This window comes from Rhineura floridana, chromosome 1, assembly GCF_030035675.1.
Source record: "Rhineura floridana isolate rRhiFlo1 chromosome 1, rRhiFlo1.hap2, whole genome shotgun sequence".
Taxonomy (NCBI): Eukaryota; Metazoa; Chordata; class Lepidosauria; order Squamata; family Rhineuridae; genus Rhineura; species Rhineura floridana.
The window spans coordinates 177,206,208-177,225,915 of NC_084480.1; the positions used below are offsets into that span (position 1 = coordinate 177,206,208).

A 19,708-nucleotide genomic window follows, 5' to 3' on the forward strand; every position below is an offset into this window, starting at 1 on the left:
CAGAGAGCTTTGGCTATGGGGCGGTATACAAGTGCAATAAATAAAATAAATAAATAAATAAATAAATAAGAGCAAGTAAAGCGGGGTTGGCATGGCAGTAGGGCAAGGATCTGCTTCATTCCGGCAGCCCATGCTGGAGGAATGCTGAATCAACCAACAAGCAGTTGGGAACTATCCTTGGGAGTTGGCCTGCTTTAGACCCAAGTGGGGTGTGAACCCAAGGCACCTGTGGTCCCCCTGACCAACCAGTGGGAGGGGTTGTGAGCTGGATGAGGTGGTGCCCCTCCCGAGCTAGGACTCCCACTGGACTCCTTATGGGAGTCTCCCTTATGATTGATCCTGCCCAATGCCATTTCCGCTTAAAGTTGTGACAGAAGTGAGTGAACGCCTAACAACTGCACAGTGAACCACTGAGGGATAGGCGAAAAACCTGCTCAACCATGGGGCCAGATTCGTTGAGAGGAAAAATTCCTATCCAGCCCTGTCAACCAGCAACCCAGTTAAACACAGCTCAGTGATGCCCTAAGACCGAGGGAAGGTGGGTGGGAAAACAGGCACACGAAGAAAGAGGCTGGCTCACAGGAGACTGGGGCCTTTAAAGGCCCAGGTCTGTCTCCACCCCTTGGCTGCTCTCGCGAGATTGCCCGGGATCAGAGCTTGGAAAAGTTACTTTTTTAAACTACAACTCCCATCAGCCCCAGCCAGCCTGGCCACTAGATTGGGCTGATGGGAGTTGTAGTTCAAAAAAGTAACTTTTCCAAGCTCTGCCCGGGATTATGGGTGATCTCGCGAGAGACGGGTTATAGATGGGAGGATTCTAACTCCTCCCTCCCGTTTCTGCCTGGGGTACGCTCCACCCCACAATTAATGCCCCGTGCCGAGGCTCGAGGCTTGTCTTTCAAGAAGGGAGGGATGGCTTGGTTTGACAGATGGGAAGGGGAGGCTTTTCCAGGCATAAAGAGAAGTATGGCAGGATGCATGGGAGAATGGGAAATGTCTGCAGTAATTCTCAGTTTGTGATGTGCGTGATGATCTGTCGACATCACTGAACTGAATTAGATAGACTTTGAGCATACAGAATTTATGTAGGTATGAGAATTAACTGGATACGGATAAGGCTTTTTGTGGATGCTTTTTTAGTTAACTGCATACCTATTTTTATGCAGCTTGTTTTAACATTTCTCAAGGCTTCTTATGAGAATATCATGTGGGACAAGTCAAAAGCCTGGCTGAAGTCCATATAGCCAATGCACACTCTTCTTTACTGCTTTATCTTTGTTTGCTTTTACTTGTGATTCCCTAAACTGGAAAGCTAGCACGTCAGGGAGTCACCAAGGTTAAAACTACTTCTCTGTGAAATGCTAGCTTTCCATGTGCACGTGATTCATCACCTGCAGTCTGAAGTGTCATAATCCAGGAGTGGATGTACATTATGATTTTTTTTTGCATGTTTGTTTGATTCTCAGTCCTGTTTTGCTACACATTCTCACTAACCATCAATGATCTTGCGAGTACATAGGGCCTAATAAGTAGAAAATACACTTTCCTACAAAAATATATTTCAACTGTCAGAAAAATGAACCACCTTTTTGTCCACCAACAACCTTTGCATTCAATAATGGTCATGTCTATATTCATTTTATAGTTATTTTGTCTGAACCTGCAAATAATGCTACTGGACATTAATTCTGTTTAAGCCAGTGGTGGAATCCTTTCTCTCTCTCTGTAGTTAAGGAATGTGGTAAGATTCTTCTATTTATACTGAAGCTTTTAAATTGAATTCTGATTTTATAGTTTTAACTCATTTTTAGTCAACGTGTTGAGCTTCATGTACACTGCTTAGAGACTACTGTAACTAAGCTATATACAAATCATCAAAATAAAATATTTTTCTATACCACATCCTTCATAGACTTATAAAGCCATAAGTGTGTTCTGTAGAGATGCCACATTTATACTCACATACATATCTTTCCATCCTCATTTCTGGATTATACAAAAAAAGAAAACCTTGGACAGCATTGATTCCATGTATGTCTATTACTCTCTAATTTAAGAATAAAATAAGAAAGTGCAAAGTTGCCGCGTTCTCTACATGCCAATTTAAACTACAAAAGGTCAGACAGACCCAGTTCTTTGTTGAATTACATGGAGCCCAAGCAGTGATGGGGAATCCCAATGAACTCAGGCAAACCCTCCCCACTACTCAGCATGATAAAAGCTGGCCCGTTCATCTTGCAAGGGTGATGCATGTCTTCCCATGGCCCAAGGCTGATCCTGAGCAATCCACCTACTTTTCTCCAGTATGAAAGTTTGCCTTTTTGCAAAACCCTTTATGTTGTTTTCTTTAGCCAGTTCACCAGCTTAAATATATTACATTTAATTCCATTTAATTAGGATATTATTTCATACATAATAGTATATGCGTAAACACACATGTTCTATCTAGTCTGGTACTGTCTACTCTGGCAGTGCTCTCTAGGGCTTTTAGTAGAGGCGTATCTGTCTTTTCCTGATACCTGAGATCCTTAAACTAGATGTTGGGGTTGACCCTGGAGCTTCTTCATGCACAGCAACTGCTTTGTCACTAAGCTATGGACCCTTCTACAAATGTTTTAGTGAAATACAGACAACAATCTGCTGCATTTCCCTTGTCTAGAAAACCTACTGTCGGGTTCATACCATCCAATCTTGCTGATCAACCAAGATGTGAAAATCTTGTCTGATATAATGTCCACTAGATTAAACTCATTCATTGTAACATATATCACTCCCGACCAAACTGGCTTCATGCCAGCTTGTAATATAGCAGACTCAGTACACAGGGCACTTAATGTTATTTACGCTACCAATACGGGGGGCAGCCAATAATGCTTCTCTCTCTTGATGTGTTCAAGGCGTTTGACTGCCTTGAATGGAATTACTTAATCCAGTTGTTGTGCTCCATGGGGTTTGGTCAAAGGTTTATGCACTTTATTGGTCAGCTTTATTCAGAATCTTGTGCTACAATCTGCATAAATGGTCTTGATTCTCCAGAGGTGTACTTGCACAGGGGTACAAGGGGTACTCTGTCACCGCTGCTTTTCGCTTTGGCGGTAGAGGCACTTGCTCATAGAATTTGTGTGAATCAGACCATTAAAGGTATAAATATCAGGGGTATCAAACATAAATTAAATCTATTTGTGGATGACATTCTATTGATTCTATCAGACCCCATGCATTCAATTCTTCCACTTCTGGCAGAATTGAAAGAGTTCCTATTAGTGGCAGACCCAGAAGTGAATTGTGCGAGATCTACTATTCTACCTATTGATTTGTCTCAGGATCTCCAAGAGGTCCGGTTTCATAAGACTGGGTTCATCCCCAGTTTGGAGGATTCAAATATTTAGGAGTCACACTTTGCAAAGATCTGCAAGAGCTGCGAAAGCGTAACTTTAGTAAGCTAGTCAGAAATGTTAAGACGGAGCTAAAGAAATGGCTAAAGCTATCTTGGCTTGGTCTCATAGCAGCAATAAAAATGACAATGTTGCCACAATTTTTATGTATGTTCCAGCTCTTACTAATATACATACACAAGGATTGGTTCACAAAATGGCAAAAAATATGTTGAATAGCTTTATAAATTGCGGGGGAAAGAGTAGACTCAACAGACTTGCTTTATACAGATTGAGACCGATAGGGGATCTTGGCTACCCAAATTTAAGGCTTTATTATGAAGTATTTCAAACGAAACAAATGATTCAAGTTATCAGAAGAACTGAAGACACCCCTTGGGTTTTAGCTGAGATACCTACCTCATGAACATCTGTGGGTGCCCCTTCCATTCCTACTTTTATCATGGCAAGTAATACATAAAACTCCAAATCCTTTTTGGAAGTCCACATTAGTAATTGGGAAGCAATGGTCGAAGGTGATGGCACCCAAGCCGTCTCCACTTATACTGCTCCTAGACCATCCTGACTTTTTAAATCAGGATAAGTAAACACAGTTTGCTGGATGGGCAACTAAAGGTCTTTGTTGCTGTTGTTAAAGATTTCATTGTTAGAACCCATATCTGAAGTTGCCCTTAAAACCAAACTTGGTAACATATGCCCTAATTGGTTTCAGGTCGCCCAGGTTTTACTTTTTATGAGGAAATTGGTTGGAAGGAGTGAGGGGCTATTCTCTCTTAGCAATTTTTGAACACTTGTGTTACCGATCAGATACAAATGTGCAGGGTACCACATCTCAAATTTACAAGTTTCTGATTGATAACACAATGGGGACATCAACAGCTTTAAAAGAAACTTGAGAAAGAGATCTCAGAGTGACCATTCAAGATACAATTTAGAACCAAGTACAGGCATACCCCGCTTAAAGTAGCTTCACTTAAAGTAGCCTCGCTATAAAGTACACGCTCCATACTCCACCATACCCTGCTTAAAGTACGGGCGCTTCGCAATAACGGCCACTTTATTGGCATGATGCTGCTGCCATCTAGTGGTGATTGCGTGCAGTACAAGTGAAGATAATTGCTTCACTTTAAGTACGTTTTCACTTAAAGTACACTCTCCGGTCCCATTGTGTACGTTAAAGCGGGGTATGCCTGTATGCGTAAAATCACCTCTTAAGACAATACCAGCATAAATCCAAGAGATAACCCTCAAGATTTTGCATAGGTGGCATTGGACCCCACTCAGATTCTATTATATTAATAAGGAATTATCCCCTCAATGTTGTTGTGATGCTCTTGGGACTTTTAGGCATATGTGGTGGGATTGTGCTCTTATTCAGGATTTCTGGACCTCTGATTTTCATGTAGTGTCACAAACTCTAGGTCAGACCTTACTCCCTGACCCAATTCTGGCACTTCTATCCTTGGAACACAATGTCAACCCTGACATTGTTCAAAGAAAGCTGTTAGCATATCTACTGGCTGTGGCTAGGCTAGCAATCTCTCAAGATGGAAAACAGGCAGCGATCTTTCAATTCAATACTGCATGACTAAAGTCTGGGATATAGCTCTCTCAGAGTGCCTCATGAGACATAGCAAAGTGGTCAGGGGTGTTTCTAAGAAAGAATGTGACAATGTGTAACTCCCCTTTCTGAGTTACGTGAATTCATCTTCTTCTATACAATCCCTGACTACTCGTGTTTCTTTATGGAGGGGGTATGTGAATACATCAGAAACGCCAACCCTGGAAGTGAATTGATTAGTTTTTAAATGGCAATGTATGTTTGTTTCACAATGAATATTCACTGTGGTTTTACATTACAAATCTGTGTTTGTACTGGAAGAAATCATTTGTACTCCGCTAACCCAGTTTCAATATTGAGGAGCCTGGGTTTTGTTGTTCATGTTTATTAAAAATTTGAATAACAATTTTTTAAAAAAAAAAAAGAAAGAAAAGCTACTATCTTTAAATGGGTGACGGTTGGGGGAGAGAAATGAGAATTGTCTAGCATGGTTGACCTTTAACGTGCCCATACTCCTTTTTACAGCTTTACTTTTTGTTCATGTAATATTTCTTCTGCAAATGTAAGAACTAAGTGCTTGAAGCTTTTCCTATTCAACCTCAGATTTTTTTTTACTTTCCTGACCCTAATTTACTTCTAGACTCCTTTCAGTACAGTCCTGTTCAACATCTCCTATACTAAGGGAGTCATTAAGTATTTGTTCCATATCCAAATGGTCTTTGATTTCCTTTCCATTCTTGCTATTCAGTAGCCCACTTGCTCTCCTTGTTATCTTCTGTTACTTTAAAATCCCTTTGCCATTTGTCTTTATGTTCCGTACAAGATTTAATGCCACCTGACATTTATCACTCCTGAGTTTCCCAGCTTGCCTCCCCGTGTTAAGTGATGAGCTTCTATGATAACAGCTTTATGGTTTGACCCAGTAACTCCCTGCACAAGAACAGCACCTCACGGAATCAGGTGTAAAAGACCTTATCTAAATTGAAGGATTGTGCTGATTCAGTCATACTGGACCCTGGAACCCAGACCCAGCATTGGCTCAGTCAGGCACAGAATCTGCCATGTCAGCCATTGCAGAGAAGCTCCATTTTGCCCCCCATCCCTGTAATATGCAGAATGTTTAGTTTTAAGCATGACGGCTGACCAAAACAGCCCCAGATGGGCTGTTTGGGTGCTGTCTTGTGCCCCAATTTTAGGGCAGGCTAGGGGATTTTAGGAGATTTTAATGGCAAATGAACAAGAGCCAGCCAGCTGCCAAATATAAGATGACACTCTGTGTCAGTGCAGTTGCTGAGGCCCCTTTGGATTAAATTACTCCATAAAGTTGTCGGTTATATTATAGTTTATCACTAACCTGGAAGTTCTATAAAGTATGCTGATGGTGTGAATCATATGTACCTGAACAAACAGACACACATAAAAATTGGTTTCTGAACTATGATCAGATGAACAGCATTTACGCAATCCTTTTGTAGAAAGCACTCCATGAATATCTGAGCCATTTGTGCAGTATCACTGGCACATGTGGATGCTGTTAATGTGGGATACAGTTTGGAAAAGGAAACAAATCTGCAATTTATTTTATGCATGAGAGGGTTTTTTAGCATCATCAGTCTAGATGGTGCTTTACAAAGTAACATCAAAAACAGGTCCCTGCCCCGAAGAATTCAAAATCTAAAGTTTGTTAGGGTGGAGGAAGGAAAGGGAGAGGCATTTAGGGGATATCGGTTCCCTGCTCATACTATACACCGATTTAAATTTTGTAGATGAAAACATCCTTAGAATTGCCCTTTCAAACTGTTGGTTATGATCTTCCACTGGTACCAGACTTCCTTAAACTTTGATAGTCAAGGTGCTCTGTCAGCATCCCCTGCCACTGAAGTGAATAGGGCATGTACTAATGGAGTACTGCCTGTCTGCCTGTCCTACTTTCCAGTGAATCTGTAACCAGCTGCATCTCTGTATTAGCTGTCAGGGCCTTGGGGATAAGGGAAGGTGAAAGGGAGGCTTAACAGATAGCCTCTGGCCAAAGACACAAAGCAATAAATCCCAGTTTGACTTTTGCCTTAGATTTGACTTCTCTTTCTGGTGCAACTTTTTGCCCATTGCATGTGCAAAATTTAACTGTTTGGGGGACTCTTCTGAAATCCTTTGTGCATTATTTTTACTGATGTGGCAGAAGAGGGTGATACCACTCTGGGCATTTAATCCAGTTTATCATGATGATTATGTTCATACTTTTTTGTCATTTATTCCTTACAGGAAGATGTTCCTTCAATGCAAGAACTCGTTCGCCAAATAGTGGAAGGGGAACTTGCATTAATTGAGAGACCAAAGACATACCTCAAACGGTTCTATAAGCAGAATGTCTACAAGAGATTGGTGGAGAAAAGCATTCTCAATTATCTGAACTATAACTATTATCACCTGCCAATGTATGCTTGGCCAGGGATAGTTTAGGTGTGGCTGGATAAATATAGCTCTTGTTACATTAAATGATAATAGACTAACAAAAAACTGAGGTGGGGGTGGGTTGCATGTCATTTTGTTCAAACTCTTCAGGACTGTCCAGTGGACAAGATGAAACTTGTCTTATTTAAATAGCCCAGCAGGTGGAGCATAATCTTGATTTTGTAATGTAGCAAGACTTAAAAACAAAAAAACACAAATAAGCCATGCAGTCAAGTGATTATATAGTGCTATTTCTACAGATCACAATGCTTTCTGGAAAGTAACAATTAAATATATATTTGTAAATGCTGGTGTAAAGTCCTGTTTATTTGACCTGAAAACCTTCAACACCAATAAGTTTGTCTTAGTTTAATATTAAAGTAACTCCATTTCATAGCACTGACTCAGCTTGTGAGTTTTGTTGCCTTTAAACCCTGTGGTCGCCTGGGCTCTTCTATGCTGGGGACTCCCTCTCAAGCAGAACCTGACAGATGGCTGGTGAGATTTGCATATTGCATTTTAGCTTTTTAATTGTTCATTCCAAATGCGAACTTTGTATCTCTCTGTTTTCCCCGGACAGAAGGTACATTGTAGTGGGAGGGAGGTCAATTCTCTAATGTGCTGGCTAGTGACCCAGCAGCTGCGGGGTTAACTTCTTTTCCAGAGGCATCTCAGCAACCCGTTGACCAATTGCAGCTTGGCTTGCTGGGGATTGTTTGTTACTGGTTCAGCCAATAAGAAAGAAAAATCACCCAAGGTGGAAAAGTAAAGTAAATATGTTGGATGAAATCTGGAGAGTTTCTATCTGTGCCAAGTAGTGAAAGGGAGCAGGTAGACAGATGAGTACTGGTGTGACTTACCAATAGTACAGGAGTATCATGATAGGTAAACACTTTTTAAAAGACATATTTTATTATATATTATTACTTTGTATGTTTCATTAAAAAAGAGGGATGACCAAAGATGGGAGGGATTACACTAAATGAAAACTGTCAGAGGAGGAGGAGGGATTGGGGCTATCAAGTAAAAATATTTCTCCTACTTTTCCCACTTATCTGTTCCGCCAAGGAGGATCTAAGAAAACAACCACCAGGAATCTGACAGTGGTATGTAAAAAACCACAACAGTTACCAGCCGCCTGTGTCTCTAGACACAGGGATGGGAGACCCATGGCCCTCCAGATGTTGTTGGACTTTAACGCCCATCATCTCTGACTGTTGGACATGCTGTTGGACATGGGGTTTTGGAATCCAGTATCAGGGAGTCCACAAGTTCCCCATTCCTGGTCTAGACTATTACAGTGGGGACATGGAACAAAATGTTGCATTGTAGAGTGCTCCTGTTGAGGTTTCCAGCCACTGCATTCCAACCATGCCCTGATTTTCTATCCCTGCTTCTCAGTTTGTCAGCATTCCATAGCCAGTGAACATGCTCAGACCCCATTTGGCTGTGGGGGGGGGGGTTGGGGGTGTCTCTCATTTAGGGTTTTTTTTATCCTCAAATTATTTTGGTACTTCAGCAGTGATTCCCCCAAATCTGTTGATACCTCCCTCTTGCTTAAGGATAGTACCATAAAGATCCACACTCGCCTCTGAACTTCAGAAATTGGAGGAATGTTGGGGATGCCACAAGGGCCTATAGAAAAGCATTCCTTCCCCTTGGAGACAAAACTATTTGTTATGTTAACCCTTATGTGCTTAATTTCCTGCTCAGAATAACAGAAACTGGGGAGGTGCTCGAGACTGGGATCAGAATGAAGGGGAGTTTTTAACCCTTCATCCCATGGCATAATCCTGACAAAAGTCCCCTGCTGTGTTGGGAGGGAAGGACAATTTTCAGAAGTATCAGTATGGAGTCCCAATCCTGATCTCCCCTCCCTTCACAGCACCTGCTATTTAATATATTAAAATTGAGCACATATGGCCCAGTGCTGAATACCCTTCTGACAGTTTGGAGCAAACTGCTTATGAGGTGTTCAAATGAACACTCCTCACATGTTGCAGGCACAGACTATCTGCCCCCCTGCCAGCTGTTGACACACCTGCCAGCCATGCCCTCTGCTGTGCCCCATGGATTTGGTGTGAAGTGGCCCTACACATGTCCTGATGTACACACTTAGAGCACCTCCCTGTAAGGGGGAATGTGACCAGTGCACACAGCAGCAGCGAGGTGCAGAGCTAATCCATGATGTCCCACAACCTCTCATGCATGTATGTATGAGAGGATGTGCACATAACCTTTTCATGTTACATACAAACAAGCATAAAGAAATTTTCATGGCTTTTAAAAAATTAAAGCAGCTTCCTGGATAGAGGGAGCACTGTGATGAGAAGTGGCTCTTGCACAGCACCAATTAATTTTAGTGGGTCTTGTGCAACAGAACTTTCTCATGGATTGTGCTTTGTAGGTCAGAGCTATCTGTCTCCCACTCTTGCATCTATATTTATTAATTAATTAATTAATTATATTTCTATACCGCCCAATAGCCGAAGCTCTCTGGGCGGTTCACAGCATAAAAACATCCAGTATACAATTAAAAACATGTATCAAACACTTAAACAATATATCAAAATAACTAAACATAGTTAAACACATAGACAACTACAGACACAATCCTAAAATGTTAAGTATAAAAACGTATTAAATCAGTTAAAATATTAAGCTGTTTAAGATATTAATGTTAAAATTTCTAAAATATTAAGATTGTGAGTGATAGATGTAAAAGTAGATATTAAAATGTTAAAATGCCTGGGAGAACAAGAAGGTTTTTACCTGGCGCCGAAAGGATAACAATGTTGGCGCCAGGCGTACCTCATCAGGGAGTTTCATAATTTGGGGGCCACCACAGAGAAAGCCTGTTTCCTTGTTGTCACCTTCCGGGCTTCTCTCTGGGTGGGTCCCTGAAGGAGAGCCTTTGATGTTGAACGTAGTGTACGGATAGGTTCATATATGTCCATTTAGCCTTTCAATCTAATCCAAGCAGAATAAGAATGGTTTCACTGCCAGCCTAAAAGTTCTGATCCTAAACTGTTTAGGGCTTTTTAGGTAAGCACAAGCACCTTTTGGGGCCTGGAAACAAATAGAAAGCCAGTGCAATTGATATAAGGTGAGTGTTAAATGGCCTAAAAATATGCACCTATCTGGAAAACTAGCACTTTTACAAGACCCACATCGTGTTCATTCTGCACTTCTAAGGAATTGATCTTTCAGTGTGACAGCACCTACTCCCTACTCTCTGGAACTTACTGCCCATGGACATTAGGCAAGTGCCTTCACTGTACTGTTTTTAGCACTTCTAAAAAAAATTTTTGTTTACGCAAGCCTACCCAGATATGTAAAGGTGACATGTATTTTAATATATAATTTTATTTTATAATGTATATTTTTAGCGGCTGATTTTATGTTTTAGATTTTTTAGGTCAACTTGTTTTTTACTTTGTTTTTTGCTGATAATTGTAATGTACATTTTGTATAAATAGCTTAGAGGTTTTTACAATTAAACGGTATACTCACTTGGCTACCACAGTTTGCATCAGCTGCAATTTCCAAATATTCTTCAAAGGGAAGCCCCATGTAGAGCATGGTACAGTAATCTAGCCGGGAGATGACATGGGTATGTACCACTGTGGCCAGATCTACCTTCTCGAGAAAGAATCTCAGCTTCTTCCAAATCTACCAACTGAAGCTGGGCAAAGGCACTCCTGGCTACAGCTGCCATCTGCCAAGCAGAGGCCCTCCAGGGCCTCAGGTTAAGGTACCAGGGATGCTTGGGAATAAAATTGGGACCTCTGCACACAAAGCATGTGCTTTACTAGGATCCTGCCTCATGGACCAGTACTCGAATTACAAGGAGGGTCTCTCGTGTGGTAGCTCCTCTAGCTAGTTTTTAGAATGCTATGAGGGAGGGCACATTGGGCTATATTTGGTGGGTGTAGGGCTGGGACTTGTAGATTTCATTAAGGACACCCCTACCCTTTCGCCCCTTAATTCGAGTAGTGCTGTGGTCCCAATGGAGGCTGAGGCGTGCCCAGTGCTGCATAGGATCGGCTTGTGAATAGCACCCCAAATTTCCCACGTCCCCTCGCCTTCCCGTCCGGCTGGAGCCCGGCCTTGTTCTTATCACTGCCAGCCAGGAAGTGAATCCCAAAGCGCGCCTATCAGCCGGGAGCAACCTCTAGCTTGGACTGCAGCAACCTTTCCCCCACCGGGCAGCTGCCTCCGCACAGCGGAAACAAAAATACTCTTGCCCCAGGGGAAGAGACATCGCTCCGCGAGACTCCTCCAGCTTACTGGGCCGGACAACCGGGCTGCTTCTATGAGAGTTGGCGGCGTTTTTTGCTTTGTTTTTTTGGCCAGGGCCAATGAACACGGACTGGTTGTTTAGACCGGTCGCCCTCCCCCTACTCCGCGCTGGCTTTTCCTTTCCTTCCTCTTTTTAAAAATCTCTGCAGCTAATAAGGATCAGGAAAAGATGTAGCACATGCCTATCAATATTCAGACGTGCGAGTGTCAGAGAGCGAGAAGGAAGGGGAGGGGGCGAGCTGGGCCTGCAAGCGGGCTCAGCCATGTGTGAGAAGCAAAAGATGATAAGGCTCGCCTAAAGTGTGCGTTGCCCAGAAGAGAGGAGGAGGAGGGACCCGCAGCTGTATGCTAATAGCCACGGAGCTACGGCCTCCCTCATTACACCGGGCGGCAGGCAAGGAAGGCACACATCGCTGAGCAAATACACTCGGGCCGGACAAATGAAACACGCGCGCCCTTGACGCACCGCACGCACACGCACGCACGCGCAGCCGCCAGAGAGCAGAAGACAAAGGGCCCCGGGGAGGAGGGAGAGGGGTGGGCGTTAGTGGGCGCCTGGAAGCTGAGCTGCCTTTCCGACGGCAGGGCGACAGGTGGCTTCTTACCTTCCCTGCCCCTTAACAGCCCCATCTTAAGCAGGTTTCCCGGGAAGTTAGTCCCCGCCGCACAGATTGTTAGTGGCACTCGGGGCCACGATTTCTCTCAAGACTGCTTTTGTGGGAAGAGGTAGAGGGAGGGGGTGATAGGGGCGTCCCGATCCACCAGGAAATTCTGCTGCGCCGGCTCTTTTTACATGAGCGGGAGTCATTCAGAAGTCAGCGGAGGTGGAATGTGGCCAAGTGTATTAAGACTAGCCCTGCCTGGAGCTCTTGGTATGCTTTCCTCCTCTCTCCTCTTGACTCTGTTTCTGAGGCTGCAGACGGGTATCTTTCATATGACGTATCTGGTTTTAGACATGAATGGCCATAATCTTCACAGCATCAAAGACGGCTGGAGAGAGGCACAGTGTGTGTAGGTGTTTATATGCTAGCGGCCTCTGAGCCAAGGTGGGGGAGTAGGAGTGCTGGATTTTAAAGAAGAACCACATAGATATAGTCCCGGGCATAAGGAAGACCTGGTGGAATAGAGAAAACCAGTGGGACACAGCACCCTCTAGATACAAACTCTATAAGCAGGACAGAGATGAGCTTACTGAGGGCAAGGTTGCTCTGTATAGCAAGGAGGGCACAGAGTAACACAAGGCATAGAAATTTCAAACAGACTCCACCACATTGTTCTAGACTCCTCCACAGAACTGCTGTAGGTGGCAGTGATTTAGTACTGGAGATGCTAAATGCTCAGGGCGAGCATTTCCAGATATGCCGAATAACTGTGCCCTGGAAGAGTTGGGTCACCAACCAGAGGGGAGGCAACCATGGACATAACCCTAAAAGGCATTCGGGACCTGGGGTGAGATGTTAAGTGCTGCTGAACCAGCTGGAACAGTGACCCAAATTGTATCAAATTCAGTTGATATGAGTGGAGAATCATGATGAAGGTTGAATGGAGTCACATTTAAGTTTAAAAGAGGAAACAAAAATGGGATTGGTAAAAAAGAGGGAGAAGTTGAAAGGGAATATAATGAGGATCAAATACTCAAAAATGCTTGGGAGTTATTCAAAAAACAATAATAGTAGTTCAACTAGAATATATACCTGTGTGATTAATGAGCAAAGTCAAAGAAGCTACTAGAGGCAAGAAGTTTCCTCCAGAAAATGGAATTCTTGCACAAATTAGAACAGAAAGGAACACAAAATGTAGCAAAAGAAATGCAAACTCACAATAAGGGTTGCAAAAACAATTCAAGGAGCACATTGCTAAAAATATAAAGATCATCAACAACAAAATTATGTAAATACATTAAAAGCAGGAAACAGCTAGGGAGGCAGTTGGACCTCTGGATGACAATGGAATCGAAGGTATGCTGAAGGATGAAAAGGAGATTTCAGAAAAGCTGAATGAATTCACTGTGGAAGATATAAGGCAGATCCCTATGCCTGAATTAACTTTCACGGGGAGTCTGAAGAACTGAGGTAAATATTGGTGACAACAGATGTTCTGGGCCAAGGGTTCCCAAACTGTGGACCATTTAGGTGGTCCATAGCATATCTGCAGAAATACAATTAAAAATCACACAGCATTTAGCATAGCACATTACAATTGCTACAACAGGTGGAAAATTAAGTGGTCCACCCAGATCCTCAGCAATTTTCAAATGATCGGTGTGTGTGTGTGGGGAGTTTGGGAATGACTTTTCTCGGCCTTATTGACAAATTTAAAAGGAACAAATCACCAGATCAAGATGGCACCCATGAATGTGACATTACAGATCTTCTAACAAAAATATGTAACTTGTCTCTCCAAACTTGAGGGCTGGAAAGTGGCCAATGTAATACTAATTTTTAAAAAGGGGATCTGGGGGGGGGATGCAGGCTACTTAGTTTAATGTCTATTCTTGGGTAAATTGTTGGAAAGCATTCTTAAAGATAAAATTAATGAGCATATAGAAGACCAAGTCTTGCTGAAAAAGAATCAGCATGGCTTCTGCAAATATAGGTCCTGTCTCACTAAGAGTTATTTAAGAGTGTAAAGAAGCATGTGGATAGAGGCGATCCAATAAACATTGTTTACTTGTTACAGAGGTCCAGAAACTCCTGAGCAAACTTAGCAGTCATGGGATAAAAGAACAGGTCCTCTTTTGGAACAGTAAATGCTTAAAGAACAGGAAGAAGCAGGAATAAATGTACAGCTCACAATGGTTGTGTGTCTGTAAGAAGTGAACTCCCCAAGGATCAGTATTGCAACCAGAGCTTTTTAATGTTCATATATGATATGGATTTGGGGGTGAGCAGAGTTGTGACCAAGTTCAGTTACAGCACTAAATTGTTCAGGGTGGTAAAAACAAAATGGGATTATGAGTAGAATTAAAAGGATCTCTCCAAACTGAGGGAATAGGCATTGAAATGTCAAATGTGGTTAATTGTAAGTAAGTGTAAATTGATGCATGTTGGTGCAAAAAAAAATCCTAACTTTACATCTATACTCACAAGGTCTGCCCTGCAGTGACTGACCAGGAAAGGGTTCTTGAGGCCATGGTGGATAGTTCAATGAAATCTTTTGCAGGTGCAAAAAAGACAAATTCCATGCTATGGATCATTAGAAAAGGGATCAAGAAAAAAATGCCAGCTTCGCAGTGCAATGGTATACAAATCAGTGGTGCTACTACACTTGAAATACTGTGTATAGTTTTGGTCACCGTACCTCAAAAAGAATATTGTGCAGCTGAAAAAAGGTTCAGAAAGGGACAACCAAACTGATGAAGGGGTTGGAGCGACTTCCCTAATGAGGAAAGCTTACAACATTTAAAGTTCTTAGTTTAGAGAGGGGAAGGTGAGTTAGAGGGGCACAGACGTGACAGGATGTATAAAAATATGCATGATGTGGAGATGTGAAAGTTTTTCTCCCTTGTAATACTAGAACCCATCATCATGGTGACACTAGTGTGTAACCATGGCTACTTATTCATGATGGCTATATAGTACCGCCAGGATCAGAATACCAGTCACTGGGGAACAACAGAGGGAGAGGACTGTTTATTGCATCTAGTTGGGGAAAGAGATGTTGGACTAATTAAGCATTTGGTCCTATCTAGCTGGGCTCTTCCTGTGTTCTTACGGAGAGAATACCAAGTGCCCTGCAAAGCACACAAATGCGATGGGCTTCATTTGCCCCCACCTTCCCAATTTCCAAACTGCAGAGCCTGCATCTGTAGTGGTTCGGGAGGGGGGGGCGGCAGGGTGCTTGAAAATGAAGCGATAGAGAATGTTTCCTCCCTCCCGGCTTCGTGGTTTTTGTATTTTCTTGTTTTCACTCTTTCATGTCCCCCCATGCTTTTGTGTGTAATTATTTAAACGGGAGATCCATGGCAGCTTTATGCTAATCTTGTAGAACAAAGCCAGGCGGGGGGGGGGGGAGAGAAGGGGGCAGGGAGTGCAGCTTGGATGGTGAATAGACGGAGAAGCGAGGGGGGGGGAGGACATTCGCGTGTCTCTCGCGTGTCCCTCGGGCAGACACAACAATCGCTAATTCCTGCGAGCACAAAGGCCTCTCTCCCGAGGCCCTACTAGGCCCGGGTCAAATACTACTCAGCAATGCGGCCATTGTTTCCGCGGCGCAGGCAACAAGAGCGGCGCTGCCAAAGCCGAGGAAGGAGGAAGGAGCACGCGGGGGGGGGGAAGGCTGAGGGCTCCTCGGAGGGGGGAAGGGGGGTTCCCGATCTCCCTTGCCGCTGCTCCGGCCCATCTTCGGCCTACGGGGCTCCCCGCAGTCCCCAGGCCTCTCGGATCATGATGTACACCGCTGAAGAAGTCTTGAAATGCAAAGTGTGATTGTAAACCAAACATGCGTCGGCAATCGCTCCTCAGAGTTTGGTAACTTGGGTCGGCTGACACGTAAATGGGCCAAGGTATTGGAGTTTAGACAACCAGCAACTGCATGAATGGTCTTTAAAAAGTAAACAGCGGGTACCGGGACCAATCTGGACCGGAGTTCTGGCGTGTGGGCTGGGGGGAATTCACCCTCTCCGATCAAGTCCCGCGCGTGCTGTTTGTCCTGGAAGAAGGATGTGTGGTGTCGTGGTTAGATTGTGGGACTGGGACCTGAGAGACCAGGATTAAAATCCCCGCTGGGCCATGAAGCTCACGGGGTGACCTTGGGCCAGTCACTCTCTCTCAGCCTAATCTACCTCTCAGGGTTGTTGTGAGGATACAATCTGGAGGGGGAGAACCATTCTTGGATGCCACCTTCAGCTCTTTTGAGGAAATGTGGGATAGAAATGTCACAAATAAATAATAAATAAGAAAAACTTCCATTGACGAGAAAGTGGAGCTGACCATCACAGATAAAATGGTCCTTTTATTAATATCCAGCCTTTCTTTCCTGGAACTCAAAGTCGCGTAGGGCTGCCAAAATGCCCTATTTAGCTTCAGCGGGGGCGGGATTAGCATCAACCCATGCAGGGGAACTTCTCACTCCAAACCTCCGCTTGTCAATGTTCACACGTTTTCAGCTGCCAGACACCAACGGTAGAGAAGCCAAGAGAATCAAGCATGTGCCAACCAGGCCTTCCTCTTGAGTATAGGGGTTTATGTGCGAAATGGCCCTTGATTGTGTGGAATTGATCTCGGAGGACAGTAGTTCCGGAACAGCAGTGAACACCCAAAATGCCTTTGAGTCCCTCCCTCCCTCTCTCTACTACTTGTGCGCACGTGGTGTTTTTATTCAGAAAGATGTTACATTCAGATTCCAGGCTGATTTAAGCAAGAGCGGGTTTAAGCCTAGGTGAAAAGTTAAGCCAGCCTTTATGTGGGACAGAAAGCCGTATTCAAATCGACTATAACTGCCAGCTATCCAGCCATTGCCGCATTTTCACTCAACTATCAGACAGAGATGTGCTTCCCACAAGCCTCGTGTGTGAAGCCTCCGTTTTCACCGGAGACGTACTTTGCGTCTTTTATTTTTTTTCTGCCGCCGCTGAATGTCTCCAGGAAGAGCCTGCCTAGGACGCAGAAGAGGAATCAAACCTCCGGTGCCAGCTGAGGCATTAAAGTTGCCTTTGAGCAGCTTTACCTCTTCCATTGATGCGGAAGAGGAGGAGGAATGAGGGTATTTGTAATGCGAATTAGCATTCTGGCCAGCCCCATTATTACGTTTCCCACCACAAGCCAGAGTTGCTGTATCCATTTTTAACACACCCGCTGCAAACCGATCTAGGGGAAACTCGAGGAATCAATAAAAGGGAAGAACATGATCTGACAGGCTAGCTGCCCTGCCACACTCTGTTGCGCTGTGTGTAGTTTGTGTGCTTAATTTAGTTTAAAGCAACACTGCAGCAGCAGAGTAACAGCAGGTGTTGAAATATGAGTGTGCCAGCGTGTGCGTGCGTTTACCTAAGAAAGCAGGCTTTTACCCTGCATCAGGATCACTGAGACTGGAGACTTAGTAAAATAAGAAAAGCTAGTTTATTTATAAAAATACATAGTAGATAGAAAAGGCATACCTAGTTCTAACTAACTAGCTAAGTTGGAGGCGTAACGCCCAGGTGCGGGAGTTAGCCTCATGGCTTGGAGAGAGCAGAGACAAAGGGATATCTCCTCTCTCCCAGACAGTTGGAGACGAAAGAAGTGGAAAGGGCGGAAGGAGGAGGGGCAGGTAAGCTTCCCTAAAGACGTAGCAGTCTAGCGACAGAAGGAAGTCAGTCAGAGCATCACAGGTAAAGGTAAACACGCCTATCCCTCTGGAGGACCCTAGCCCTATCTCCCTTCTGGAGCATAAACAAAATAACAAAACAAGAGTTGCTCTTGCCCCACTTCCAACACACTCAGTGGCATACAGAACGTTGGGTCCAGACCAAGCAATAGGCCCCACTGATTTCAATGGGACTTGAAATCGAAGAACTTCGTCTGGATGCAAAGACACGTGAATGGTGGCTTTCCATGATGACAAGAAGTCTGGGAAGCTATAGGATCCCTCTCTTTCATAGCCGCGTCCCTTCCACTGGTCACCTTGTGGTAAGGGAGCCCCACCGCAGCCTTCCCGTACCTGGAGCCCTCCTGGTGTTCTTGGACTACAACTCCCATCATCCCTGAGCATTGGCCTTATTGGCTGGGACTGACGGGAGTTGGAGTCCAAAACACCTGGAGGGCCCCGCTTGGGAAACGCTGCCCGTCGGGAGGGGCGGATAGAGAGAAACAGTGGAGAAGCCTTGTATATTTGAAACTATGTAATAGTATTAAGCATCCAGACAATGCCAAGGAGTTTTGTACCACCGAAAGAGAAAAGGGGCCTCCTGCTTCTGCCCTTTTCGGCCCAGAAGCGGGGAAGGCAGGAGCGGAGCAGCGTTTATGTCTGGCCAAGCACTCGGGCCGAATACAGCCGGCAGGTTTTCCCCTCGGATTTCTTCAACGGGCAGAGCCAGAGGCTTAACTATATTGGTGAAAGGCTGGAACTGACCATTCCAGCAAAGGCTTGGCTCTCCCCGCTGTGGCTCCAGCCGTAGGTTCCCCTCCAGAACCGTTGTAGGGCCCGCACGAAATTTACTCTTTGCAGGAAGCAGGAACTGTGTAAATATGTGCTTTTATTTCTTTCAAAGTAGATCAACCCAATGACCAGGAGTGGATTTAAAGCGGGGGGGGGATCTTGTCTACACCAAAGCCCTCAATCCGTGTGTGAGTGAGTGAGTGAAGGACAGGCCTTTGCTCTGCACAAATCCTGCCATATTCTCAGCGAGGCTCTCCCTCCTTTACAGAACCTTGGCACTGGAGCGAGGCTAGTCCTGTTTGTTTTAAAAACTTTCCCCCTCCATTCCGGGCTAGTCCCTCCCTGCTGGGTTTTTTAAAAAACTTAAACATCCTTGCTCAAATGAAATCCACGCAGTTCATTTATTCAGGATCGGGAGCAGTCACGCTGACTTTAATGGGACTGTGAAGTGCAGCCTCCAGCGATGGTTGCTTGCGACTCTTGCTTACAGAACGAGGACGTTGGATGGGCACGATTCAGCGCCAAAGTTGAAGCGCCTTAACGCCCCATCGCTTGCAGCCTCTCCCCTTGGAATTGTCCAGCGCTTCCTTTGGGGTTGGCGCGCCCCTTCGTTGTTGTTCTTGCATACATTGGAGTAAGGCTGTGTATTTGAAATTACAGGATTAGCAGTAAAGGATGGAAGAGAGGAGCCCGCTTGGTATCCTAATGTCTCTTGGACTAGATCTTCTTGGACTTCGGCCCCCGTTGTCCCACCGCACTCCTCCCTTTAGGAAGGAAATCGATTCTGAAGCGCAGCTACCCCCTCTCCGATCTGGACTGGCGCGCTTCCGGCTGCCAGGCGCCTGTGGTCCCAAGGTGGGCGCTTCCTTGCAAACAGGAGGCAATCTGGCTCCTGAATCCCAGAAATAACTCCAGGGGCCCC

General features: G+C 44.4%; 1 protein-coding gene across 7 annotated transcripts in view; it reads left to right on the plus strand.

The window, feature by feature from the left end:
* The window catches only part of CFAP61 (cilia and flagella associated protein 61), a 194,728-nt gene extending 187,046 nt beyond the window's left edge, over positions 1 to 7,682 (plus strand). For all 7 annotated transcript variants that reach the window (XM_061587847.1, XM_061587810.1, XM_061587821.1 and 4 more), the window contains one exon: positions 7,219 to 7,682. In XM_061587847.1, the coding sequence (XP_061443831.1) occupies positions 7,219 to 7,416 (198 nt within the window). In that variant the 3' untranslated portion in view covers positions 7,417 to 7,682. The remainder of the gene's footprint in view (positions 1 to 7,218) is intronic.
* Positions 7,683 to 19,708: the final 12,026 nt, after the last annotated feature.